The following is a 27,908-nucleotide window of genomic DNA, read 5'->3' as shown; positions in this document are numbered from 1 at the left end:
CTTAGCAGGTACACGAACACGTCGCACGGTGGTGATGATAAGGGGCCGCTAGCTGTATTCTCAATGAAGTACTGGACTGGTCGCTAGTACGTTAGTAGAACTAACGCACTAATCAGGGCTCCTCTCTAGTTATCATCGGTAACGCGCTGGTATTTGGTAAAGAACAGGAATACCTGCTCCAGTGAGGTTTGCCCCAGCGCGTAATCTTCGATATCGAGCGTCCGTTTCGCTTCCTCCATCAGCCCAAACATCGACGACCACTTCAGCTCGGACTGTGTGATGTGGTAGGTGAGCGAATCGTGGTATTCCTCCCTGCAATTAAAACGTGTGAAAAGGGGTATTAATCCTAGGGCCCAATACTTAAAGGGGTTTGTACTTACTTGAGTACGGCTTGGGCGAAATTCTGTGCCACAAACTGTCGCACCGGTTCGGCATTAGCCGTCGAGCCATCGCCCGTGCGGTTCAGCTTTATCGTCAGAAAGTAACCCTTGGAGAACTTGTTCTTCAAGTGTTGCGTCGAGCCGATACACTTGAACTCGCCGTTCACCATGATGGCTAGCCGGGTGCAAAGGGCCTCACACTCCTCCATGCTGTGTGACGTCAGGACGATGGATTTGCCCGCCTTCTTCACGTTGATGATGACGTTCCAGAGGTGACGCTTCGCGCCCGGATCCATCCCGGTGGTCGGTTCGTCCAGATACACGACGGCCGGATTGGCTAGCAGGGCGAGCGCTGTGCTGAGCTTACGCTTGTTGCCTCCACTGTACTCCTTGACGCGCTTGTCAATGTGCTTCATGAAGTTAAGCTCCTCCGCCAGGCGTACCGTTTCGAGCGCAATCTCCTGCTGCGGAATACCTCGCAGCAGGGCAAAGATTTTCATCGTCTCGCGGCCTGTAAGATCCTCCAGCAGAGCATCGAACTGCGGACAGTAGCCGATCACTTTGTGCACCTGGTTGAGGTTACTCTTGAGACTGATGCCCTTCACCCATGCCTCACCGGCCGAAATGTTTTCATCGCCCGTGAGCATCTTGAACGTGGACGTCTTGCCTGCACCATTTACGCCCAACAGTCCAAAGCACTCCGAGCCCTCCACCGACACTGAGAGTTGGTTGACCGCCAGGAACTTGCCGTAGTATTTGGTCAGATCGCTCGCCACAAGGTTCTTGTTTGCCAGCTCACCATCCGAGAGTGACTTCACCCGCCGTTTCTCTTCCAAAACGTCATCATCTTGAGTGGGATCTTCGCTGCCTGCTGGTGTTATCGCCCCGGAAGATCGCTTGCGACGCTTCAGTACACGCTCCACCACACGGAACTCGATGCCCATCAGTATCAGGAAGCCGACCAGTCCCACCCCACCCATGTACATCAGCTGTCGGTTGATGCCGGTCGATTCCCAGGAAAAGATGTTCGTATCGCAACACTGTGGCAGCAAGCTGCAGAGGTACTCCTGCGAGCATAGCGAAGCCGTCTCCTCCGTGCACTGTTCCAGGCACACGGAAGCCGTCGTCGAGAGCACGTTGATATTGCTCAAGCTCTGGCTGAGCGAAAACAGTGGGAATATCATGAACGCCCACTCCAGCCCGTTCGCCACGTCCTTCAGATCGAACCCGTCGAACTTGAGCAGAAACACGGCTGTGAAGAAGATGGTCCCGCTGAAGATGTTCACTATCATCATCTTGACGAAACCGGTCGCCGGCACCTCGAACCAGAACGAGAACAGATAGGTGACGGGCAGGAACGCAATGCCGAACACTATCAGCACTAGGAACACACGGCCGAGCTCCTCGAACGAGGACCACCCGTCCTCCTGGAAGGCGGCCAGCGTCGCGATGTAAATCAGTGCGGTGATGACGTACGTGAGGAAGTCCCACACGAACGAGACGATCCAGAACGTAAACACGTTGATACCGCTGACGAACTGGAGCAGCTTGGCGCGGCTGGTGCGCTCCTTGATGTAGAACATGATGTAAAGGGCCGCTATGAAGGACATCGCGAAGCCGGTGTTGAACGAGATCTGGAAGCCGAGATTGTTGCCGGCCTGAAGCTGAGTGAACTGGAATAACAAGGTAAAGAGAAAGCATTGTGAGTGATACAGGAATCGTGTCAAAGAGTCAGCCACGAAACTTACTCTCGTTTCAGCCTTGAACGGTAACGGCTTGTTAATGATGGTGATCTCAAAGTTCTTGTTGATCGATTTAATGATGGCGTTGTACATAAAGTTCAGTGCTAAGGGAGCAGTATGGAAGCCGGTTGGGTTCCACCAGACGGTGTGATTTGTGTTGGTGATCGATGCGGCTGCCATGAACTCTCGGTTCACCAAACCAATGTTCTCGGTTGACTGGAAAAGATTATGTTAGATAGTGCTCAGCTTCCCCCATTTCTACCTTCCCATACTCACCACATCTAAAATATAGTCCACCATATCCTTATCGGTGATCCGCAGTTGATGGGTGCTCGGGAACGCCTCAAATAGTGATCGAAATCCGTCCACGAAAGGACTGCCAGGGTCCGATGCCTGCAGGATCGTAGTCGTTGTGCTGTAGTTGTACACATTAATCGGTATGGCAGGCAGATCCGTCTGACCGGGGAAAGTTCGCACGATGATCACGGTAACGATCACGAAGTAGATAGGGATCAGCGCTTGCACCAGCATCTGTACCCAGCTCCGCTTCGTGGAGATAAACTTCTTCAGCAGCATCGCAAACAGTTGATTCCATATCAGGCTCGATCCACCGAGCAGTGGTTGCGTGTCGCTCGTCTGATTCATCGTGACGGTGGAGCTGCCGTAGCTACTATCTAATCCATTGCTACTATCTTGCTCGCTATCGCTCGAGCCCTTCTTTTGATCCAACGCGTACGAATCACTTCCGACGCGCAGAAACACTTCCTCTAACGTCGTCAGCGATATGCCGTAGCTCGTAATGCCGCACTGCTCTACGTTGTCTTCGAGATCGCGCAGCAGATCCTGAAAGACGGCCGTGTAGTCTTCGTTCAGCACGTACGACAGCTCCGACCCAATGTCCGTGTCGATGTTAATGTTGGGAATGTGCTGCCGGAGAATGCCCGTCAGCCGAGCACGATCACAGTTGGCACCCTTCACACAAATCAACCGATAACCAACGCCGAATCGCTTCTTCAGGAAGAAGGAAGATCCACAGGCTTTCAGTTCACCTTCGGCCATGATCGCGATCCGATCGCCCAAAATATCCGCCTCGTCCATGAAGTGCGTAGAGAGTAGTATAGTTCGGCCTTGCTTTTCCTTGATCAGCAAATCCCACAGCGCCCGTCGAGCGGAAGGATCCATACCAGACGTTGGCTCATCGCAGAGTACCACCTTTGAGCCTCCGCACAGTGCTATTCCAACGGACAGCTTTCGTTTCATTCCACCCGACAGGGTGTGGGACTGTTTGTTCAGCTTGTCTTCCAGCTCGAGCAGCTGCACGTAGTGACGGATCTCATCCTTTATCTTACTCCTTGGGACACCCTTCAGTCTAGCGAAGAATTCTATATGTTCCGCCACGGTCATCTCATTGAAGAGCACATTATGCTGGGGACACAGTCCAAGTGATCCTCGGACCGCATCAATATTGTTGCGTATATCGTACCCATTCACTAGCGCCGTACCGGATGAAGGTGAAAACATCCCCGTCAGCATGGACATTGTTGTCGTCTTACCGGCACCATTGTGGCCAAGCAAGACGGTGATCTGATCTTCGTACATGTTCAGGTCCAATCCCTGCACAGCGACCTTATTCTTCTGGAACTCTTTGCGCAGTTTCTTTATCTTTATACCGGCATACTTGCCATCCGGCTCGCGTTCGATGTTGGGCGTATTGTAGTTGCTAAAATCCAACACCGCTGGTTCCTGCTTTTGCTGCGTCTCTTTGCACCAGAACTTCTTCGTGTACAGGAAATACCACGGTTCGGCAATGCCAAATTCACCCGGGAATACCTTCTCCACGTACAGTGCGATAGATAGATAGATTATGGCATCAACCAGCAGCATCACCATCGTATCTCCGACCGAGAAATCATCATCCACCGAAACAGGCTCGAACAGGTTCGACCACTGCAGCCCAGTAGCCGTACCCTCGTGTCGCATCATCAGCATAAACCCGAACGACATGGCCGAGTTGGAGAACAGACACAGCGCTGTCTTGGCGCCCGCCGTCATATCGTCGTAGTTCGCGAACGCAATGTTGTACGGCACGATCAGGATGAACCACAGCAAGCCGGCAATGCCGGCCGCAATGTTAGCCTTCGAGAAGAACGTGCTCACCATGAAGCAGTAGCAGATCGTTGTGATGCTAAACACGAACAGATAGAACCAGACGACCGTCCACTCGGCGTACTCGAAGATCGCCAGGTCGGTGTTGGTGGTGATGTTGACGCACAGTAGCACCACGATCAGGGAGATAGACACGATCAGCAGCAGCAAACACTTCACAAACCAGGCCGACCAGTGCAACCAGCTCGGCAAGCCCATGATCTTCATCGTTTCCTTCAGCTGTTTCTCCTTCTCGACCGTGATGTACTTAACCGTGTTGATGGCGGTGTAGAAGAACGCGATCACGATGATCAGTGGGAGCAAATTTTCAAATCCCGTCAGCAGAGGATCGCTGTAGTACGGTGGATAGGGAAAGCGCTGTGGAATCGGAAGGTAAGATAACTATTGTTTTCCAATCAACAATCTCTAAAATTCTCATTACTTACATTCAAATAGATATCGGGCAGAGCAAAGGAAGCATCACGCTCGAGAATGATCGCCCGCGACACGGCACTCTGTACCGCGATGAACGATTCGTTGTAGTAGTTCGCCGGATAGCCAGCATCGTCCCGCTCCCGCTCCCGGGCACCGGCAATCTGAAACGCCGGAAACATCAGCTCCGTCGCCCAGTTTGCCCAGAACGCGGTAAAGTCATCCTGCAGCGTTCGCATTTCGCCCGGGAATCGTAGCGCGACGGTCACATTGTTGGGTAGGGTGTCGAGGTCCTTATAGTTTTCGGGGAATTCAACCCCAGCGAGTGAGTAGTTCAGGCGGAAGAAGTCCTCCATGCGCTGGGTATTCTCGAACCCGGCAATATCGATCGGTTCCAGGATCTGATCGACAGCCCGGCGCATAATCCGCTCGGTCAGCGCTGACTGAGGGCTGTACGCCAGCATGAACGTTATCGGTGGGGTAATGTTGGGGTTCAGTTCGGGCCTGATGATGGGTTTTAGTGAAAGTAGGGTAAGCACACAATCTTCTTCTTCTTGGCCAGACAAACGCAAACTCACATCATATGCCGAACGGTGTTAATTTCCAGCGGCTTCCACGTGGTCGGCTCATCGTACACATCCGCATCGACCAACCCGCGGACCACGATCAGCACCACGCAGGCAATGGCGGGGATCAGTATCTCGAACAGTGTCTGCACGTAGTGGCGCTTCTGGATGATCCAGTTCTTCCACAGCAGCAGGATAAACTTATCCCAGCTGGAAGTGGCCATCGTGCCTGTGTCACCCTTTTATCTGCAACAAACAGATGAAGGTTACGTTAGGTAAGGATCAACGGGTGCGTCAACGTGGGAAGAAACTCGGTGTAATGCTGACAATGCGTTTCTTGTGTTTTTGTCTAGGTAGCCTACGAAGTCATTCTCGCCTACAAATAGCAGCAATTTATCCGCTTTATCGCACCGGCTTATCAGTGGGTGAGTACCTGCCCGGTTCCCTAAATTACCCGCTAATCAGTAATCCGCAACGCACATATATATTCGATAATCTGACGAACTAAAACATCCGATGGGAAAATATTATTCTTTTCAACCCTACTGCAACTTTCTCATTTTGGTTGGAAAACAATCGAAACATCAAATATTGTTTACGGTAGTGATTATTTCGAACAGGTGCTCGATATCTGCAGCGGCCACCGATAGGGAATAAAGTAATCGCAATCAGCTTCAATCAGCATGCTCCTCGAACCAGTACATTGACCAGAGGGCTTCTCCAGAGGGCCAAATCGAATTGGTAACAAACGCGTTAATCGGTTGCGGTTTTGCACTTGCTGCTCAGCTGATTGAGACTTATGACTTAAAAGGTTCATTTTTTAGTGTTCAAGTTCACTTATTAAGTGCAACTGCCCTTTTGTGGAGGGTTTTTGCACTTTTCAAACGAATATGATGATAGTTCAGTGCCAAAACGGTTACGTAAAGAGGAACTGAATGATAATAGAATAGTTTGATGGCTTATTAACGCCACTAACTATTGCCTTATTAACGTCACTAGAGGAACAGATCACTATTTGAGTTGATTTAGCATAACACTCTCAACACAATTGACACAACACTTTCCCATTATTTTAACACTTGCCCTTAAACTTACACCGTCTGTTCAGCACCGACTGCTAAAGGGACTATATTGCACAACGTCCACTGGTATCACTATCACGACCAAATTCGTCTCACCAGCTGGCCAGCTCCAGTGGCGACTTTTATAGAAAATCTAGCGCTTCCAATATCGGGCAATTCGGCCAATTCAGATCGATAAGCCCCCTATCAGAGGAAGCCAATTGGGCCTATTCTACCTGCGAACGAGAGCCACGATACGAGATAGCGATTATCGGGCCCCGGCAATTCCACGCATCTAATTCCGGTACGATGAGTTACAGATTTGTCGATTGTAGAGGCGTGATCTTGTGACGACATCTTTCCCGCACGCGGGACTGTCCAAATGCCGATGAATTAAACCCTGCTTGGCGCTTGGGGAGCTTTATCTTCTTCCGCGGGGTACCATTACGGTGTGACTGATTCAGCTGATTCAGTTGATCTCAATGAGGTTTGGCTTTTTTGTATGCTGCACACACACACACTCAAACAAATGGTCACCAAATGCACGTGAATAGGTTACGTACGTGCTTCTTCGTCTGCTATCATATGCATGTGATTGATAAGAGAATTGGTCGATCGATCGCGGCGATGCAGCGGGTTGATGATTGACATCTCTCGATGGTTTATTTGCATGTGCGAAATCAATGCGTAATTAGTGTCAACGTTTATCGCCATTCAATCCAATTGGTGACTTGAGCTCGTGACTTGAGCTATGATAGGATCTGATGTCGAGCGGTATCTGTTGTGCTGAATGGTTGCTTCTCTTTTTGTCTAATTTATTGAAGCATTTAATCCCAATTTACTATTCAAAAATGCTTTGTCGAATGATTCTTCAATAAATCTTCTGCAGCCTTCAGGTTGGACTTTGCATTTTGCAAAAATAGCATCCCAACTAACCTTCGCGGTAGACTTAAAGAAACGGCCATCATGATCTTTCACCCACGAAATGATCATAAGGTCCAGATCAACCCACGCCGCCTCCCAATGATAACCGACTACAGCTTACTGCGGCATTGATGTGATTTGCACACGCGGAAGCATCCGGTTAAGGTATGAGATAAAAGCAACAATGCAAACCACCTCAAAAACGCCTCTGGAACTGGATCGGAATCGGACGTACGCGGAGGGGGATCGGTTTCACTTTCCAGCCCCATTCCAGAGTGTGCCATCCGACGGAGACGCAACAGAGCAGCCCATAGGTTGTCACTTTCGATGGCATTGACCGTTAAAATCGCGTGCGCGCGCGCGTGTTCGCTCGTCCTGCTCGTTCTGTCACAAAAATGGCTGTCCGGCGGTAAAGTGGTATGCTGCCGATGATTGCGAAAAAAAAAATGCTGCGGTGCTAACAAACCTAATGGACAAGGTTATAAACAGGTTTGGTGAAGAGTGCGACTGGTTCTCGGTCAATGGGGCGATATTTTTTATTCAAAGGTCTTGAAGATGGATTCCCTTTCATCTGGATTTTTGACACCTTTTGCACTCCAGACAAATGTTGTAATATTGTTGTGAAGCCTCGTAAAATTAAATCAATTTTGTATCAATTTTATGATCAGTTATTATTGCTGAATTGTTGGTTTTTTAATATATTTCATCCTTCAGTAGTTAGCAATATCTTCGCTTTACTTCCTTCCTTTTCTTCCCAAAACTTTCGTATTTAATTGAAAAAAAGGTGTTATACTTATTATCACATTTCCCCCATTATCCAATTCAAATGTGTTTAATGTGCCTGTTTTGAATTTAAACATTAAAACTTGGACTGCTGTGAAAATTCTTTTATTTTGACCGATCGCGTCGAGTGCTAAAGATGGACTGCCCTTTTATTTCATACGCTCATGATAGCAAACTTCTGTGGTTTGTCGCTTAACCTATGAAATTCTAAGAAAGGCCGATCGGCCACCAAAAGCGCGCACGTGCCTTAGCGCAGACAATTGTCCTTTGTTTTTACAAAGCAAATACAGAGTTCTCGGTATTATTTTCGCTTCGCTCACACCATCTGGCGCCCCTAGTTCCTAGCATCGTATTCTTTTGCTTCGACATACTCCCCCCCGGTTGAATTATTGAATTCAACAGAATTGTTTTCGGTTACAGGCAAAATACAGATTTTTGATATTCCGCGCTTGTACAAACCATCTTTCGTTTTGACGGTAACTACTCTTATGTTCCCATCACTTCCCGGAAAAATCTCAACTATTCTACCATAACACCATTTCAGGGGTGGTAAACCATCGTCTTTCACAAGCACCATTGTTCCGACGGAGATGTTGTTGCGTTGACGGGTCCACTTTGTCCGTGGTTGTAGACCGGACAAATACTCAGTACTCCAACGTTTCCACAGCCTTCGAAGATATTCTTGTACTTCCTGCCATTGATTCAGCTGGTTGATTGGAACCGCTTCCAGGGATGGTTCGGCCAAGGCAGAAAGCGGACGATGGATCAGGAAATGTCCCGGCGTCAAAACGTCAAGATCAGCTGGATCGGTTGATAGTTGAGTCAACGGTCGAGAATTCATGCAACTCTCGATCTGCGTTAGAAGCGTGGTGAGCTGCTCGTAGGTCAGCAACGCGTTTCCCATCGTAGGCCTAAGATGATTTTTGAAGGATTTGACAGCCGCCTCCCATAGGCCGCCAAAATTCGGAGAACGAGGGGGGATGAACTTAAATTCGATGCCTTCATCGCTGCACTTCCGAGTTATGTCGCCTTGCCATGCCTGATCCTTGAATTGCTGAGCTAGGACAGCCAATTCTTTCGATGCGCCTACAAAATTCTTAGCGTTGTCACATTCAATTAATGAAGGCTTACCTCTGCGCGCGATGAATCTGCGTAGGGCCGCAATAAAGGCGTCTGTGGTCAAGTCTGTAACAAGATCGATGTGCACCGCTTTCACGACCATGCATACAAAAATGACCACGTATCCTTTTAGCGGCTGCGATTTTCTATGGGGATAGCGGTATGCTATCGGGCCGCATAGATCCACTCCAGTGCGGACGAATGGTAAGGCTGGAGACACGCGTTCCATTGGTAAGTCGCCCATAATTTGTTGAAGCGATGTTGGTCGACAGCGGAAACATTGCAAACATGAGTGCACTGTCTTTTCGGGCTAAATTTCTGACTCGCAAAGGCCAAAACCTTTCGCGCAGGCTCGTGGTCAGAAATTGAGGGCTGGCATGCAACATTTTCAGATGAACGAACATTGCAATCATGTCGGTGAGGGGATGATTGGATGGAAGTATCATAGGATGTCGTCGATCGTTAGATACTTCTGCATGACGTAGCCTGCCACCTACTCGCAGTATGCCGGCTTCGATGTATGGATTTAACGACTTCAATTTGGAATGGTTTGCAACGAAACCATTTTTTTCAAGATTTTTAAAATCTTCCGCAAATGATTCATGTTGTGCAAGACGGACGAGACACTTGATTGAATCGTTTAGTTCTTCAGTGGTCAGATGCGTATATCGTCGTTGATCACGATTTTTGAGTTTTGCGTTGTGAGCAAATCTGAGTATCCATGCTACAAGTCTTTTCAAATCGCCGAATGACGAACGCAGTTTAAAAATGAAACTCGGTTCAATAGAATGAGCTGCCAACGTAACTCTTTCTTCGAGATCTTCCTTAGGTAGTTCAACCTTACTTGCAACCTTTGTAGGGAAAATCAGAGGTTCTTCATTTAGCCAATTAGGGCCGTTCCACCATAATGTGGCATGCTGTAGCTGTGCTGGATCCATTCCGCGAGAAATTATATCTGCTGGATTTTCTATACCGGGTACGTGATTCCATTTTCCATTTGCAGTGAGATGTTGTATTTCCGATACACGATTCGCAACGAAAGTTTTCCAGCGCGATGGGTTTGCTGCCAACCAGTGTAGGACAATACTTGAATCCGACCAAAAATATGGTTTTATTTCAATTTTCAAGGCACCGGAAACCTTTTCATACAGATGTGCCAAGAGTAATGCGGCTGATAGCTCTAAACGAGGTAAACAAACTCGTTTTTGTTTACGCGAAGTTGCCAGAGGAGCTACTTTAGATTTAGCCGTTAGTAAATTCACTGTAACTGTATCATCGCTGGATACAGATCTGATGTAAATACAAGCGCCGTACGCCTTTTCAGACGCATCGCAAAATCCGTGTAGCTGTATTTGTTTTACAGGCGTGTGAGAAAGAACCCAACGTTGGATACTTATGTTATTAAGTTCTGCAAGATTTTTACGAAAATCTCTCCACTGTTTCTGTAGTGGTGGGTTGAGAGGTTCATCCCAAGACGTTTCATTGCGCCAAAGCTCTTGAAGATACATTTTAGCTGCCACTATCACAGGACCGACCAATCCTAAAGGATCGAAAAGTTTTGCCGAGTCTGATACAGCAATGCGTTTCGTAACTGGATTGTCATGATTGCTGTACTCAGGTGTTTCGAAGAGAAAATTGTCGGTTGTTGGTTGCCATTTCAGACCCAATGTTTTGATGCATGATGTTGGCGAATCAAGATCACAAACAGTTCGATCATCCCGAAGATCAACGGGAATTTTTTCTAGTAGTTCGGAGCAGTTAGATGTCCATTTACGAAGACAAAGACCAGCAGATTGAAGTAAATTCAATAATTGGTCACTGAGTTTCTGCCCTTCCTCTACACTATTGACTCCTGTTAGCATGTCGTCCATGTAAAAGTCGTTAGCTAAAACCTTTGTTGCCTCTGGGTAAGTATTTGCTTCTAGTTTTGCTAGATGTTGTAGAGTTTTAGTTGCGAGGTATGGTGCGCAAGAAGTACCATAAGTGACTGTGCTCAATTCAAATGTACAAATTGGATCGGTTGGTTTATTTCGCCATAGAATTCGTTGCAAGGGACGGTCTTCGTCAGCTACCAAAATTTGTCTGTACATTTTCTCAATGTCAGCCACGAGTACAAATTTTGGCATTCGAAATCTTAGTAAGATAGACATAAGATCGTCTTGAAGGATTGGGCCTACCATCAAACAATCGTTTAATGAGACTCCACTGCTGGAAGAGCACGACGCATCAAACACCACCCGAAGCTTGGTGGTAGTTTTATCGGGACGAAGCACACAATGGTGCGGCATGTAATAGCTTGGGCTAACTTGTCCTGTGGTGTTTTCTGTTATTTGTACCATGTGGTTAAGGTTTATATATTCTGAAACAAACTGTGAATATTCTGCTTTAAGTTGTGGTCTGGTTTCTAAACGTCTTTCTAATGCTAGGAATCTGCGCAAAGCAATAGATTTGGATTCGCCCAGCTGGGCAATTTTGTCGTCGCGTGTTGGTAGAGAAACCACAAACCGACCTGCGGTGTTACGTTTTGTTGTTCTATCAAAATATTGTTCACATTTGCTTTCTTCCACCGATAGTTTGCTGTTAGTCTGGCATGCTTCAAGTTCCCAAAATTGTCTAAGCTGTGCGTCGAGGTTGCTGCTCACATGAGCCACTACTGATGTTTGCTCACTTGGTTGGCAAACGGTGGCTCTTCCAGCTATGACCCATCCTAGCACAGTTTTTTGTACTGCCAATGCACCTGACTGCATTTTCAAAAGGCCCTCTTCCAAGATTAGATAATTCAGGTCCATGCCGATTATCATGTCGATTGGTCCGGGTTCATGGAAATTAGGGTCTGCTAGTTCGATGTTTAGAGGTAAGGTTAGCCTTGTTAGATCGACTGCACTTACCGGTAGATTTCTTGTGACTTGGCTGAGCACATGAAATTTGGATGTCGTTCTAAAAGCACTGCAATTTGACTTGATGCTCACCATGACCGATGAGTAAGACATGATTTTCGACTCACCAATACCGCCGATCGAGTGTACTTCCTTGATGCGAGGGAGTCGAAGACGTTGTACTAGTCGTTCTGTCACAATATTCAATTGTGAGGCTGAGTCGAGCAGAGCTCGCGCCCAATACTGCGTTCCGTTGCAGTCACATACCTTGACCACGGCCGTTTGAAGCAAGACCGTTGAAGATACCTGATTAGAAGCCGGTGGCACATTCACAAAACAATGATTTAACGAAGCTGGAGTTTCTGGATTAGACGAAGCAGGAGTGGAAGGACCGGGTTGGCATTCGGGTATCGTTTGCTGTTGCAATACTTCCTGAACTGGCATGGCATTCGATTGTTCGTGTAACATGGTGTGGTGCTTCTTGTGGCAAATACGGCATGTACCTGATGGACAGTCCTTAACCGTATGACCCAATGATAAACAATTGAAACACAGTTTCTTGTTCTTCACTAAATCCTTTCGATCATTCACTGCCATGTTTCGGAACATAACGCACTTGTAAGGAGAATGTTTTACGTCACGACAAAAAACACACTTTTCCGCTGCACCTAAGGACACTGTCGAATACGCTGCTGTGTTCTTCTGGACCGGTTTGCGTCGAAACTGTGATGAGGTTTTGTCCGACGGATCTAATTTCACTGATTCCACAGATTGTAACACTCTACAATGATCTCGGAGAAACTTCACTAACTCGTCGTAGGTAGGAACTTCAGTCGAACGCTTATATGTTTCCCACTGTCGCAAAGTAGCCGGATCCAAACACGATGACAAGCGAAACACTAACAACGTACTCCACCCTTCAGGCCGTTCACCAAGCTTTTCTAACATTTTCAAATTTCGCTCAAATTCATCCACCAGACGCATGATAGATTCCGGACATTCCTTTTTAATCGGAGAGATGGCAAAAATAGAGTCCACATGAGATTTCACTATTAGATATTTGTTCTCATATCTGGTGCATAGTAAATCCCAAGCAACGCTGTAATTCGCTGTGGTAACTTCTATCACTTCAATCACGCGCTTTGCATCTTCCGTTAGACATGAAATCAAATACGTAAATTTGTCCACTTCACTTAGCTCCGGCGCCGCATCTATCAGCGTTTTGAAATTATCACGAAACGTCGTCCAATTTTGCAAAGAACCGTCAAATTTCGGTAATTTGATTTCCGGTAGCTTCACTCGCGATGTTTGCTTCGAAACGTTAGAAGGTAACACTTCTTTCACTGTAGCAGCTGCGATTCGCTGCTTTGCGTTTCGCATTAATTTATACAACTTCGTCTCGAAGCGTGCATAAATTTCTTCCTCTTCTTCGATTGTGTCCGACACTTCTAAAATGCTCACATGCACTTTCTCGTATTCCGACTGCACCGCCGCAAGTCGGTCCGCACATTCGTTAAGCTGGGAAATTTCCAGATCCGCATCGCTTAGAATGGTATCCAGTCGGTTCATCTTTCGATCGAGATGATCGCGCACTCTGGAAGCCTTTTCATGTTCCAACATGTCACTTTTTCCCGTTCCGAAACCTTTGAACGGGTCAGAGAGATCCATCTTAGACGTCGACGGCAATTGTTCACCTGGTGTGTCACTTTTTTCTTGGTCGCCCACTAGATCGGCAACTTTTACCGGCGTGCGTTCCACTGACATTGTTCTTATTGTTCATCAACACTTTCACTGTGCACAATCACGTTCGCGGATAGTGATTGTAGCTAGCATTAGGTTTCGAATCGAACTAAGCAAAACTGCTGTTGGAATTCGTTTCGAGTAACCAAATGTTCGAATCCGGTTCGAAGGACCAAAAAATGTTTTGAATTTAAACATTAAAACTTGGACTGCTGTGAAAATTCTTTTATTTTGACCGATCGCGTCGAGTGCTAAAGATGGACTGCCCTTTTATTTCATACGCTCATGATAGCAAACTTCTGTGGTTTGTCGCTTAACCTATGAAATTCTAAGAAAGGCCGATCGGCCACCAAAAGCGCGCACGTGCCTTAGCGCAGACAATTGTCCTTTGTTTTTACAAAGCAAATACAGAGTTCTCGGTATTATTTTCGCTTCGCTCACACCATCTGGCGCCCCTAGTTCCTAGCATCGTATTCTTTTGCTTCGACAGTGCCCAAAATCGTTCTCTGACGCAACTATGTGGTTTAATGAAATTTCTCTCTCCCCTACTCTCACCCTAGTACCCGCTTGACTGCCTTAATTTAATTGCTTCTCATCACAGTGCTCTTATCACAGTTTTTGGAGCGAAGGTGGGGGATCTTAAAATAACGTTTAATGTAATTCACTGCCTGAAGGTAAATAGAAAAATATGCTGGTGTATTTATTGGAAATTTTTCAGCATATTAGATAGATGATGATCGACGGTACGACGCATCATGAGTATAATCAGCTATAATTTTTGAAGAATGTTCACTCGTATGAACCCAACCGAACCAGCCGTTTCAGCCACGTTGCTCCGCTGGATTGATCGCGCAACGAATCCGATCCGTACCATCGCGTTAACCCGGCTGGTGTTTGATAGGATGTTGTCATACGATAATTACACTTTTCGTCGATCATACCGCGCGTAGCGGCCTTCCTTTAGCCTCAAGCAATCAACTCATCGCACAAACGACGGACGTGTGGGTACTTCGTGCATTCACTCACTTTAGTGCTGCCGGTGCCGCTCGAAACTCCCGCACAATCAGGGGCCGAAAGTAAACACACACACACACACACACACACACACTGTCATATAAAAATAAAGCAAAATAATTAAGAGATAAAATTCATCTCATTTGCATCGCTCCTTACCTTCCCCCGAGTTTGTAAATGATATCATCTTCGTATCATCACGTCGTCGCCCCTACTTGACGTTACCCTGTAGGTTTGGATATTACCAGCAGGTTACTGCTGTCTGTGCATGCTGGAGGGATTTCTGTGTTGTAACACACCGCTAGACGATCTATCACGCCCGTTAGGTGTTCGTTAGACTCTTTCCTTCATCCTCCAACCACAAATATCTGTGTCTCTCTCTCCCCTAAGCCTGTAATGCAATTGTGTAAATATTGTAGTAGCTTTCAACTAGAGAGGGCCGGCTACGACGGGTGTGTTCTAAGCCTTTGGGTGACTCCATAATGTGGTTGAGCGGCAGTGAGGCAAAGACCTTTTCAGTTAATCGACGCGTGCACACACACACTGAGTGCGGGTGGGGAACGAACGTTTGTCACAGCCAGAGGTGTAACAAGCGCGACAAATGCTTTAAATATAGTTTTACAACACTTTTTATTACGTTTTTTACCAAACAGTTTATGATAGGGAGTTGACTATACTTTATAATAAAAGACTTATCTGTTTGTTACATAGATATTCATTATGTTTAAAAACCAACTTCGAAGAAGACTTCTCAATAAGAAAGTAAGTGTATGAAGCTAGATTCGATCCAATGTCATATAATGTATCGTTCCATGCTCTTATTCACAAGACTATCCGGCACCGTCGCCTGCTTTACTAATTTTGCAAATAACTACATATCGGAGTGCATTATATTCAGAGCAAATAACACTTAAATACATTTTAATTAACCACATTTTACCTACTCCCAATTCGATCGATCAGAGGAAACGATCACCGAGCAAGTGTCGCCACTGTTACGCGGATCCCCGGATCTGATCGTCTGTGCTGTGGGGACGGGACGGGTGTACACACGGTCAATCACAGTACTTCCCCTCCGGTGAAACACCGCTGACGAGAGCTATCCGTACGTATACGGCACACCAAACAGCAGCAGCAAAAAAGCCACACCAACACACAAGGTCTTCTCCACCTCCACCGTGGTGCTACTGCTGCAAACACCACAGTCCCAGAGTGGGGTGCTACTGCCGTGTGTTTATTGAAAACTAATTTTCCACATTTATTACGAAGCGGTAGCTGGGCTCGCGCTTTCAGTCCAGCGTCAACCGTCGAACGTAACGCACGTTACTTGTAAGTGTAAACGAGCGTGGCCGGAGCGTTATAAGGCGCGGACACACACCTGTTGTGTGTCGGAGGGGCAGCAAAACGGCAGCGTACATGAACGATCGATCGGATCGGATCGGGGGTGATCGCATTAGAGCCAACCTGGGGGCTATCCCCAGCAATCCGTGAAGCAAGCGTATATGGGTGTGCGCGTTACGTTGCCAGGGAGATAAATTAGTTTCAATTGAACGCTTGCAGTGTGTGTTTGTGTGTTTGATGGTGTGTTGTGTTGCAGCGTTGCAGCATTAGTTCTTTTCGGGTTGTTTGATTCCCTCCAAATTTTGGTCGAGCTTTGTCAGTCACTTAAGCAAGGCACGAAACTACCCGAGGGTATGTGTGATCACAGTTTGTCCAACAAAATGAGAAAGAGAGAGAGAGAGAGAGAGGAAAACAACAAAAATCAGTTAATTACATTTTCCAAAAATACTGCATCAGCACCGAGGGGTGCTTCCGGCTACTTTCACGCGACCGGAAGATCTTTCACCACACACGGCCGTAGTGACGCACAATGAAGAGGAAGAAAATTACTGCCAACACAAAAGCCAAAAATTGAACAACCCAAAAACAAACTGGTAAAGGAAAAAGCGTCCCGAAAACAGACACACGGTCGACACGAACAAAATTGTTTGCGTTCTATCAACCGTGACCCGGCGTAACACAGTTTCAGTTTTCGGGGACCGATAGTAGTTGTTTTGTATGTGTGTGTGTTTGGTGTGAGTGTGTGGTCATTATCGGTGCAAAAGAATCAAAGAGAAAGTACACGCGCGCGTGTGTGTATGGTTAGATTAGTGTTTGGTTTTCATTTTTGTCACAATATTTCACTTCCCTCGCTCTCTTCCTCCCTTATCTCTATCTAATTATTATATTTTTTGCAAAATACCGTCGAACCGATCGTTGGGTAACGATCGCCGACGAAGAGCGTTACGCGCGTTATCTCTGTTAGTGGCGAGGACCCAATTAGTGTCGCAGAAGAAAAGTGAAACCTAAACACTCTCTGCTCTTCGTTTGCTTGTTGTTGTTTTTTTTTTTTGCATAGTGTGTTAGTGTCCCCTTGCTGGTGGAAGAAAGCGGTGGTAGATCCATAAGACACTCCTCGGCGAGACACCTCACACGTCACATGTGTGTCTGTGTGTCATCCAACGATAATTACCGTGATGGCAAATAGAGTTTAACCGGTACCGTGCCCTTTTTTTGCAGCCCTTTATTTTACTGTCGATGTGTGGAGATTGTTGTGTGTTTTCTGTGTTAAAATCCTTAAGCAGGTTGGCCTGTTGTGCGCGGTAACAAGTGTAACGTCGTGTCGTGAGTGATATAGTGGAAGGAAAGTCCGGATTTGTCGTCCAGGATTTCGTTCGACCGAGTAAAGGTGCTTCACCATTTCCCAGGCCCAAGCTGGTTAAACGTCGGCAGTACATTACGCCGATAAGATACGCGAACCGCTCAGCCATAGGACACATAGGCAGCTGGCTGCTCCACGATGGTTTCAACGCGCTTCGAAGTTAATAGCACACCGGTAATGATATGAGATATGTGTAGTTTACTAATGCTTATACGCTACGTAATTAATAGTGGCAATAATGCGCGCCAGTTTGCCAACTCACGCGCGCAAAGCAAGTGTTGTGGCATTTAGCGCCATTTTTGTTTTAATATGCAGGTCAACATACCCCATTCTAGCGACACATACGCACACACACACACACGCCCGTGCGTGTCATCAAAGTAACCGTGTGAACTCTCGTTTCGCGTGGAGCGAGTGAAATTACAGCCTACTGCGAGGGTTTAGCGTGTGTACATGGTGATGATGATGGGTTTTGGGCTGCAGAGACCTGGCACTTGCATACACTCACGTTCGCTGCTTTTACCCAACAACCGAATGGTGGTGATATCGTGTCGATCATGGTATTGACGCTTGGTCAGACATTCTCCCATCCCTCTATCACCCACTCTCTGTCTCGTGCCCTTTCTTGCGGGGCCCTTTTCTCTTTTCGCTAGGCGTGCGTACGCACCACCGGTAACTCAATTACCGGCGGGTGCTTTCTTGCGCAAAAGACGCAATTTTGCGGATGAATGAATCTACGGTAATTTTGGTCTTAAGTTAATTAGTCTTTGCCGACTGTAACTGTCGATCTTTGGTGTGGAAGGAAAGGGAGATCAGTCTGATTTCAGTAGCTGATTGCTAATGGGATGGAGAGTAGGAATGGTAATCATTTCGCTACAGTTGAGCAAAGTGAAGGAAGTTTTTATGATGATCCGCTGGTTGAGAGATGTGATAAGTACTATTTAGATGCATAATTTGGGCAAAAGCTGTGAAATATCAAACATATTTAGTATAGATGATCGTTTGAAGTTTTCAATTCGACGCTCATCTTATAGATCCCATATCCTTCAAACTCCAACTTCCAAGACGAAGGCCACCAGAGTAATGCTTTCACAAACTTCCGCACTTCATTATACTGCACGAGTTCAGCGTCAAATTCCTCTGCCATGGTCAAGTACAGCAACCCTCCCACAAGCTTTGCCGTATCCCTGAGTCGCTTCAGGTGACAAAACACGTCCCATCCACCATCGTCCGTCGATTGTTCTTGAACTTCGCACAAACAGAATCGCAGAAACGTGCACGGGGCATTATCCCCAATCGGTGATCGTCCTCGAAACCGCCCACGTACGCGTGCAATATCCTCCGTAAAAAGAAAGCGGAAACAGATCGGCCAATGGTGGATATGGTTGGACGTGCTTTACATACATTAATCAGCTCGCTGCATTATACACAATGGACAGTGGGGAATGGATCCTTGAGAATACTACTACTACTACTGAAATGTCAACTTCCAGCCATCCTTCCCTTCTTCCCATACGGCCCAAAACCACTTTCCATAGCAAAACAAACCTGACCGTGAACTCGTGCGCTCGTTTCACGATATCTTCACCAACTTCGGCTGCCTGCCTATTCGCTCCTCCGTGCGAACATCTTCGAGAGGGGCTCGATCAGACGCTTAAGCGCTCCCCTCCATACTGCGTCCATACCGGTAAAGCTGGTTTAAGATGCGTGTCAGTGCTCACCACAACGACGGCATTGGATGGTCAAGTTTTTGACCAGCAGTAGCTGTGATCCCGGGGAAGCGTTGAAGGCATTGGCGTGGTGTTAACGCATGCGTAACATTGACCCGCTTTTACTCTCACGAGACGACGACGCCGACGACGATGCTGCCCCTCCAGTTCATCAATGAAACGAACGAGGTTCAAAAATTGTGGAGGCATGGCGTTCACATACACCCGATCAATGTTCCTTCAGTACAACAAAAAACCGCGGACAGATAAAGAGGAGTTATTTCTTATGACCTCCAGAACTGATCGACACCTTTGCTTTGGACAGATCGAAAAAAAATGGGATCTGAAATCCAAACCGATTTCTGCTTGTATGATCGATTGGTAGGAAGGTTGAAGTCGTAACCTCCATCATCCTCTCCTACCGGCTCGATGTGGGTCAACACTGTGGGTGCCACTGCGTGCCGCTGGGTGCTAACTCGTTTGCTGCTCGAGAATTGCATAATTTCGTTGCGTTGCGTTGCGAAGTTGCGACACCCGCACGTGTGCAGAGTGCATTTCTATGCACTCGCCAATTTTAATTGATACGAATTGAAGTAGATTTGCACTAAATGGAGTAACGAACGTGTAGTAAGGGGGTGGTAATTGATTGAAACGCGTCACGCTGTGGAAGGCTTTGATTGAAAAGGGAATGGATCGTCAAAAACGGCAAAGGGACGTGTAAAGGGACACGTGTATCATTTGCTTCAATTGACGCCGAACCGATTGAAGAGTGCGTTCTTTCTGTCTATTAGCTCAATTAGAAGTCGGTTTGTGGAATAGGAAAAGGCTTTTTAAAAGTAATTACAATGTGGTGTGAGGCTAGGGAAGGTTGTATTGAGACTTTGGTCGTTATTTTCGATGACTGATCGTGTGCTGATCAGGAGGAAACGCAATGATCGCGCACATATGTTAGTTCAAAGAATAAATTGACTGGAATCTGATGATACTAACATAGGTAACAGGTCAACAATATTAAGAACATTAAAATCTGGACTTTCTACAAGGCTTTTCCCTTAAGCTCTGATGATCTGGGTAATTCCATATCCAGCTAAGTACGCGTTCCTTCGAACTAATAATGCATAATGGTATGTCCTGAGTATGGAATTCATGTCTCTGTGATGATCACGATCATCTCTCATACATCTCATACATCTCTGATGTTTAAACTCTCCATCTGTATCGATAGGAATCCCAATTCTGAGGACTTGAAACCCCAACTTTGGGGAACTTACACTAAAGAACATTGCTGTCTAGAATAGTGTCACACACTGTACAAACGTTCGATCGCTTCGCTCCGAAATTCCCACGTCCAGTAAAAAGTTCAATGAACATCGTTCATCGGTTGCATCAGCCGAATGCGCGTACTACACCCGCCAGATTGCATCAGCCAGCAACCTGGAACTGGAGCACGACGTTGGCGTTCCGGCTTCTTCTTGCCACAATTTATCCATTTTCACCTTCTTACTATCAGCCTGCAGCCTTGCCTTGTGGCACACTGTGGTCACCTGTGGCGTAAAATGCCACGGTGAAGGCTTTTCTATTTTTGGCATTGTCCTGCAGAGTGGTGGAGGGCAAGGCAGGGCAGGGACTTATTCACACAAGAAAATGCATAGTAATCGGTTTTGTGGCGCGAAGCTAATAGCAGCGCCAAAAACGCGTCACGCTACCTTGGGCGGGGGGGATTGTTTGTTAGACAACGGTGTAACTGTGTATGAGTGTAGTGTGTTTTGTTACATTTTTTGTTAACTTTGACACACCCTTTTATGTTTTACTAACATGCTTTAGGCGCTTTGGGGTAGTTTTTTTTTCTAAAGGTGTTTGTCTTCAAGTGACTTAAACGCGCCGCAAGACAGTATACATGCTCCAAATGGGGAAGAGAAATAGTATTATTATTATTATTTTATTTTTTTGTATGGTTGGAGTCTTATTTCCGACCTTCTTCGTTTACCGCCTGCCTGTTAACGACGGCACGTGGCTGAAGTTGCGGAACGGATAGGACACGCATTCGCCGCAGTGGCGCACGTGTTGCGAATATACAGCGTGATTGCAGAATCATCTTACCCGTTGTAGCGCTTGAGCCTAGGCTTGCCCGCGCTTTATCGTCTCAGTGTCACGAGACTACGTGCAAATAAATGCAAATTCCAATCCAGAATCCAGCAGGCTTGTTGGCTTATCGTTGGAATGCAACGTCAAGGTGGAAGTTGAATGGGACACAGTTACACATATAATGCGTAATAGCGCGGCATTCCTCCGTGGCGCTTCCAGCGATGTGCCCAGATTGTGTTCTAAGTTCATTCCACGGGATGTATGGGATGTTTTGAAGGGTGATCACCTTCAACAGGAAACGACTTGAGACAAAATATTACTGATATAACAGAGCTGTTTCTTCAAAGATCACAGGTTGGACCATCTTAACAGAAATGCTTTGGAAAATGCTTAAATATATGGGATTAATATCCATCAGAATTATCAATTAAACTGTGAACAGTCAGTTTTTGCCGCAGAGATGAATAAAAAGCGTCTTTTTTATATTTTTTGAACAATTTTCGCTGTAAAAAACATCAGTCATTACTGCGTCCAGTTGTTTAGTACCGCTAGTCTTCCATAGATGGCGCTGCGGCGTTTAAAGCCTCGAAGCTCTTGTTGATTCTTGTTGAAGTTAAATCCAAATGATTTTACCGCTAATCTAATTCATCTCGTCCTTTTTTGTTCCTTTTTTCCCCAGCCCGTTCGGTACCCTCGGTCGATATTCTTCATCATCAGCAATGAGTTCAGCGAACGGTTCAACTACTATGGCATGCGAAGTAAGATCAAAGAGAGCTTCCTTTCCATCTATCAACTTCAATACTAACTGTCCGTCCGTTCATCTCCACCTTCCTAGCGGTGTTGGCGCTCTATCTCACGCAAAAGCTGGCCTACAGCAATGATACCGCCACCGTGATCTACCACATCTTCACCAGCCTGGCGTACTTCTTCCCGCTGATGGGTGCCATCCTGGCCGACAGTTGGCTGGGCAAGTTTAAAACCATCCTGTACCTGTCCATTGTGTACTGTGCGGGAAGCACACTGATCGCACTCGGCGCCATTCCACCCTTGAATCTACCTGCCACGTGAGTTCTGCGCGACGTTCCTCTTTCCAAACTCCCTTTTAATTCGATCGATTCTTCACCTTCTCATTTCCAGCTCGATGACCGTGCTGGGACTGCTCTTTATAGCGGTCGGTTCCGGCGGCATCAAACCGTGCGTGTCGGCGTTCGGCGGTGATCAGTTCAAGCTGCCGGAGCAAGCCGCCCAGCTGGCCAAGTTCTTCTCGCTGTTTTACTTCTCCATCAATGCCGGATCGCTGATCTCCACCACGCTGACGCCGATTCTGCGCGAGGATGTGCACTGCTTCGGGGACAACAGTTGCTTCTCGCTGGCGTTTGGTGTGCCGGCAGTGCTGATGATACTCGCGATCGTCATCTTTGTGTGTGGCCGGACTATGTACACGATCAAGAAACCGTCCGGCAACATGATCGTGCTGGTGTTCAAGTGTATCGGCAATGCGCTGGCAGTGCGATCGAAGGAGAGCAGCACGAGCCCACGGGCTCACTGGCTCGACTATGCCGAGTCCAAGTACGGCAAGGGCATTGTGGCGGACATTAAGGCGCTGCTGAAGATACTGATCCTGTACATTCCGCTGCCCGTGTTTTGGGCACTGTTCGATCAGCAGGGCTCACGGTGGACGTTCCAGGCGACGCGCATGGACGGTGAGCTGGCCGGATATACGATCAAGCCCGACCAGATGCAGGTGATCAATCCGCTGCTCATTCTGGCTTTTATTCCCGTCTTTGAGAGTGTAATCTATCCAGCCCTGTCGAAGATTGGCATACGACGACCACTGCAGAAGCTCTCTCTGGGCGGTTTACTGGCCGGTGCTGCCTTTGTGCTGTCCGGCTTTGTGGAGATCGCTCTGGACAGTACGGAGGCGATGCTGCCCGCCGCACACGAGGCACAGCTGCGCGTGTTCAATGGGCTACCGTGCGACTATCGCTTCCACACCGACATACCAAATCTGGCCGGGTTCAGTGTGCCGTCGCGCGGTGCCTACGAAGCGCTCCACGTCGAGCTGCCCCCGGGGCTGGCCAACGGTACGTTCCAGTTCCGGGCGGAGACGAGCGAAATTGGGTGCGTGCGGGAAAACATGACCGAATTCAGCGGGAGCTTCAGCCTGCAGGCGGGCGGTGCGGTGAGCTACTTTATCAGCCGGAAGGGAGGCCGGAGCAGTCTGCTGGAGTACGCCGACACGGCTGCCAAGGACCGGAACGGGCTGCCCCGGATGCGGCTGCTAGCGAACGTGCGCACGACCAAGCAGATCTCGCTGCGGCACAACGGGAACGCGGACGTCGTGTACAACGTGGCGCTCAACCAGTACGATCAGCTGACGTCGGTGACGGAGGGCGAGTACGGGGTGTACGTCGGGGAGCGTCCGATTGCCACCGTGAAGCTTAGCCCGGGCGGTGTCTACACGCTGATATTGGACGAGTTTTTGGAGAATGAGTTTGTGAGTAACGAATATATAAAGAGTATTCACCTCGATCAGCAATCTAATTCCGACCCATTTCCCACCCCCTCCCGTTTTAGAACCTTCAAACACACACGATCACCCCGTCCAACTCGGTGCACATGCTGTGGCTTATACCGCAGTACGTCGTCATAACGGCCGGCGAGGTCATGTTCTCCATCACCGGGCTCGAGTTTTCCTACTCCCAGGCGCCGGAAAGCATGAAGTCCGTCATCCAGGCGTTCTGGCTGCTGACGGTCGCGATCGGCAACATGCTGGTGGTGTTCATTGCCGAGGCCAAGTTCGTCCAGTCGCAGTCGCTCGAGTTTTTCCTCTTTGCCGCGCTCATGTTCCTCGACATGGGCCTGTTCATGGTGCTGGCCATGCGCTATCGCTACTCCGTCACGACCGGCGGCGCATCGTCTGTCGAATCGATTGAGGTGGAGCAGCAGGGCAAAAAGAAGCAGCACGATGCACTGGCCATCAGTGACACGCTGTCGGAAAGGAGTGCCAAGAGTACAACGTACGCAAACGAAGCATACCGGGAAGACTGAGCGAGAACGAAGAGGAGGAAGAACGAGGCGCAGTTTTTGAGAGCCATGTGTTGTAACATTGCATTGCCGTTTCTCTAGTGCATCCACGCCGGGGATTGTCTCCACAGGACAATTTCAGGTTCCAAGCGAGGTGAATGCACACTGAGACTGCTACTAACAACAGCGCGTCAGAGGTATTATGTTTGTTTCGTCGTTTAATGGCGTCATCCTGCTGTAAGTTAGGTTTATAGTTCTTTTTTTTTGTAAAAAATAGGTACTGTCTAAACTTGCTGTAATTATTTTTGTTTCAAAAGATGAATAAAAAATAACAGAAAGATCTTTGTCCCAAGTTGTAGTCGTTTCACGTGTCCTGTTTCTGTTGTTTTACAACTTGTCATTGTCAACTCCGAAAGTATAAGGTTGAGTAACCCTGTTTTGACGGGATAAATTTAATACAAGATTAATCAAATATTTTACACAAGTCTGCTATCGGAAGAAAAACGCAGAATTGCATAAAATGTAATTCTGTAATAGAAACAGATGAAAACAATTCACTCGAATAAACTACAGTCAGTTATGGAATTTATTTAAAATTATTGTATTTTTCTTAATATATGTTTTTGTGAATAATCACTATAGTTAAAGCATTGGCATTAGTACCTGATTTTTCCTTCCATTTACACTAAACTTCTTCCCTTTGAAAATCATCCCTGACGATGAAATGAATATTTCATCATATTGCAAAAGTTTCTTTTTTATTTCCTTAAAACTTTGTCAAAAATCTAATTTAGTAACTAAAAGTGAGAACGTTATGCCGAACAAACAAAAACTCCAACAAAAAAGTTTCTTCATATGCCGAAACCCGGGATTGAACCGGGGACCTTTAGATCTTCAGTCTAACGCTCTCCCAACTGAGCTATTTCGGCGCTGTCTCTTCTCTCCCGCTCAAACGCCTATAAATACTCACTACCACTACCATATTGTCGTTTCTGTTGCTTGGCTCACTTCCTTACACACGTATTGCACCACAATGATTTCTTATGCACACGCTTCTTCGTTTAGTTTGCAATTAGTTGAAAAATCCCAGTAAAATATATTACATACATACGCACACGCGCACACACAGAAACGCATACATATCCACATCTGCACACGTTTGGCTGCAAAGACGATTCCCTGACTGGCGTTGTGTGCACACAAATCACAACACCTTGCTTACACGCTACAATATCACGTACTCCTCTTATCCTTTTCTCCTGAATGATGAATTAAATAGATTCTTACACTCCAACTCCGGTTCCCTCTCTCTCTCGCTACCCATTTTCTTCAGCTTTGCTTAGCGGTATTGGTGAAAATGGTCGAGTCTTTGGTCGATATGCGACAGCAGGGCATCTGGCGGCGCAACTCGTCGAACGTTGTGTAGTGTTTCCCGCTATCCTCGAGTATCAGATACAGGAAGCAGTTGCTGATGACGAGCGTTTGCAGCGAGGGGAATCTGGCCGGTATCATATCCAGCATCGACACTTCCTGCCGAATAGACACACAATGAGAGAGAGGATGGATGCATTAAGTATGTGCCTCTGGCAGACGTTCTCAAGAAGCGGTTTGCATTATACACACCGACACAATCGTGTCCGTTACCAGCCGCTGTAGCTGCGGCACCGTCGGACAGTTCTCAAACACGGAACTCGAAACAGACATGTTCTCGATGACCAGGACGCGCAGTTTCGTCAGCAGATTCAGATGGAGCAACGCGTTCCGATCGAGCTCGTTGTCGAAGTGTTGCAGGCACAGGAAGGATAGGTTGGTAAAGGTGGCCGCTATCTTCTTGATCAACAGTGTTTGATCCTTGGTCGTGTTGTTGTAGTACAGCGTCGTAAGCGTGTCGAGCTGCGTGGCACTAAACAGGGAGAGCTGCTTGTAAGGCATCACGAGTGTCTGCAGACAGGGTAGTTGTAGCCGCTTGGAATCGTCCATTCGCTGGCATCCCTCTAGATTAAGGTACTGTTGAAGGGGAAAGAGTGTGTACTATTAGTAGAACATTGCCCAAGACGCAGGGGGAATAACTGTGATGCCACTTACTTCTAGTCCCTTAAACCCGTTTATCAGCTCGCCCACTTCACTAACCAACTTGAAGTAGTTGATGGTGAGCGCTTTCAGCGACTTAGCGTACGCAAACATCTTCAAAAAGTCAATGTCGAAGATGTTGCAGATGTCGACGATGCGGAGCGTTTCCAGCCCGACGATGGTTTGCGCGAAAATGGCCTCCCGCTCGAGCGGTCGCAGATGGACCGGCGACACGCTGTACGCAATGTATTTGTCATTCTTGAGCGATATGTTGAGCGTCTTGAGCGAACGAAAGTCGCACCGGAACAGCTTCGCAACGTGGTCCTTCGAGATGAACGACACCTTCAGCTCGACCAGCTGTGCCGAGATCGTCCCTATCAGCTCCATCTCGCTCGGGTAGCGTACGGTCAGGTGCAGCGTGTGCAGCCGTGGCGTGACGAGCTGGCAGACCGAACTTTGGTAGAACGAAATGTTTAGCTTCTCCAGGGACGCACTGTCGATGAGCACACCGTTCGTAAGGCCCTCGTTGGCGGATATCTTCAGCTCGGTCAGGTGGCGCAAGTTTGGTATGTTGTCCACCACCAGCCGGGCCAGCCGATGCTCCGACCGTAGAAACAGTGACAGCGAGCGAACCATGGCGCTGCCGCCGCTAAACGACCGCCCGATCGTGTCGAGCAGCTCCTCCGTGTCGAACATGGCGTTCGAGTAGAAGGCGATATTTTTCTGCCGATTCAGCAGCTCCACCTCGACACCGGAGAAAAACTTGGCCTTGTTGTAGTTGTACAGCACCAGCTTCTGGCCGCGCAGATAGTGGTCCGAGTTGATGATGGCGTTCCAGCGACGACACACCAGCGACACCCGCTGCCGATCCTTCCATGGCAGGTAGTCGAATATGGAACACAGCACCTGTTGGTGGAGGTGGGGGTGGGGAGAAGACAGAAAGCACACAAAGCATTTAGGCCGATTCCAAGCTTTAAAATTACCCACACAACCAAACGGCGCCCAATTGCGCACCAATTTCTTTTTTCAGCCACACCAGGTTAGTAGCGTTGGCTTACTTACCTCATTTGGGAAGGAGTTAAAATTCATTTGCCTTCTCGGAATGCTGGTGGTGGTGGGTTGTGTCCTGCAAGAAGGGAACGATTTGCTAAACGTAAACACGCAGTACACTCGTGTGCGGAGGTGGAGGTTCTCGGCGAAATTGTAAACACGTTACGAGGCGTTACCAAAAAGTAACGCATTTCGCGTTGTAAACATTGGACGACTTGACGTTTCCCATTCGTTTTGGAAGACACGTTTCACCAAGGTGTGTACTGGGTGGGTGGGAGCTCGTTAGCAACGAAATTATTTGTTTAAATTTTTGACCACCAAATTAAACGGTTTAAAAGTGTTTTTGTGAGTTTGTGAATGAATCGACCAGCTACACCTGCCTTACCTTTTTGAACCATTTTGGAAATATTATCATTAAGGTTCAACGACCGATAAGAAGTCAAACAGTAGTAATTTCATTTTCTTTTCTTTTTTAAGCCATTTG

At 47.4% G+C, this 27,908-nt stretch overlaps 3 protein-coding genes, 1 long non-coding RNA gene and 1 other non-coding gene across 9 annotated transcripts; 1 reads left to right on the top strand and 4 right to left on the bottom strand.

Annotated features, from left to right (window-relative positions):
• Nucleotides 1-80: 80 nt before the first annotated feature.
• On the bottom strand, nt 81-6,437 carry LOC120903152 (ATP-binding cassette sub-family A member 3-like). Its single transcript, XM_040312402.1, has 7 exons — nt 6,361-6,437; nt 5,278-5,511; nt 4,714-5,203; nt 2,399-4,645; nt 2,129-2,338; nt 381-2,053; nt 81-312 (listed from the first exon to the last, which is right to left on the bottom strand). Exons 2-7 carry the CDS (start codon nt 5,487-5,489, stop codon nt 126-128), a joined length of 5,019 nt encoding a protein of 1,672 aa, XP_040168336.1. The 5' UTR covers nt 5,490-5,511; nt 6,361-6,437; the 3' UTR covers nt 81-125.
• A 7,541-nt stretch (nt 6,438-13,978) lies between these two features.
• LOC120902587 lies at nt 13,979-16,068 on the bottom strand. Of its 3 annotated transcripts, none has more exons than XR_005739435.1 (3): nt 15,723-16,068; nt 14,942-15,173; nt 13,979-14,875 (listed from the first exon to the last, which is right to left on the bottom strand). It is a non-coding gene; the product is annotated as an uncharacterized LOC120902587 (long non-coding RNA). The 3 variants fall into 3 exon arrangements; XR_005739434.1 differs by having other exon boundaries at nt 15,727-16,067; XR_005739433.1 differs by lacking the exon at nt 15,723-16,068 and having other exon boundaries at nt 14,942-15,456.
• Nucleotides 15,488-24,660, top strand: LOC120902586 (peptide transporter family 1-like). 3 transcript variants are annotated; one of them, XM_040311440.1, is made up of 6 exons: nt 16,011-16,111; nt 17,342-17,657; nt 21,957-22,035; nt 22,113-22,341; nt 22,415-23,774; nt 23,855-24,660. In XM_040311440.1, the coding sequence occupies exons 2-6, from the start codon at nt 17,622-17,624 to the stop codon at nt 24,326-24,328; spliced, it is 2,178 nt and encodes a 725-aa protein (XP_040167374.1). In that variant the 5' UTR covers nt 16,011-16,111; nt 17,342-17,621; the 3' UTR covers nt 24,329-24,660. The 3 variants fall into 3 exon arrangements, with proteins under 3 accessions (XP_040167373.1, XP_040167374.1, XP_040167375.1); XM_040311441.1 differs by lacking the exon at nt 16,011-16,111 and adding an exon at nt 16,352-16,474; XM_040311439.1 differs by lacking the exons at nt 16,011-16,111; nt 17,342-17,657 and adding an exon at nt 15,488-15,544.
• Nucleotides 24,661-24,872: 212 nt separating this feature from the next.
• Nucleotides 24,873-27,595, bottom strand: LOC120903757. The gene is made up of 4 exons (XM_040313362.1): nt 27,437-27,595; nt 26,390-27,280; nt 25,928-26,311; nt 24,873-25,834 (listed from the first exon to the last, which is right to left on the bottom strand). The coding sequence occupies exons 1-4, from the start codon at nt 27,461-27,463 to the stop codon at nt 25,634-25,636; spliced, it is 1,503 nt and encodes a 500-aa protein (XP_040169296.1). The 5' UTR covers nt 27,464-27,595; the 3' UTR covers nt 24,873-25,633.
• Nucleotides 25,161-25,233, bottom strand: Trnaf-gaa. The gene has a single exon. It is a non-coding gene; the product is annotated as a tRNA-Phe (tRNA).
• Nucleotides 27,596-27,908: the final 313 nt, after the last annotated feature.

This window comes from Anopheles arabiensis, chromosome 3 (genome assembly GCF_016920715.1).
Source record: "Anopheles arabiensis isolate DONGOLA chromosome 3, AaraD3, whole genome shotgun sequence".
Lineage (NCBI taxonomy): Eukaryota > Metazoa > Arthropoda > Insecta > Diptera > Culicidae > Anopheles > Anopheles arabiensis.
The sequence above is the reverse complement of the archived record's forward strand: the minus strand, read 5'-3'. Positions and strand labels throughout refer to the sequence as shown.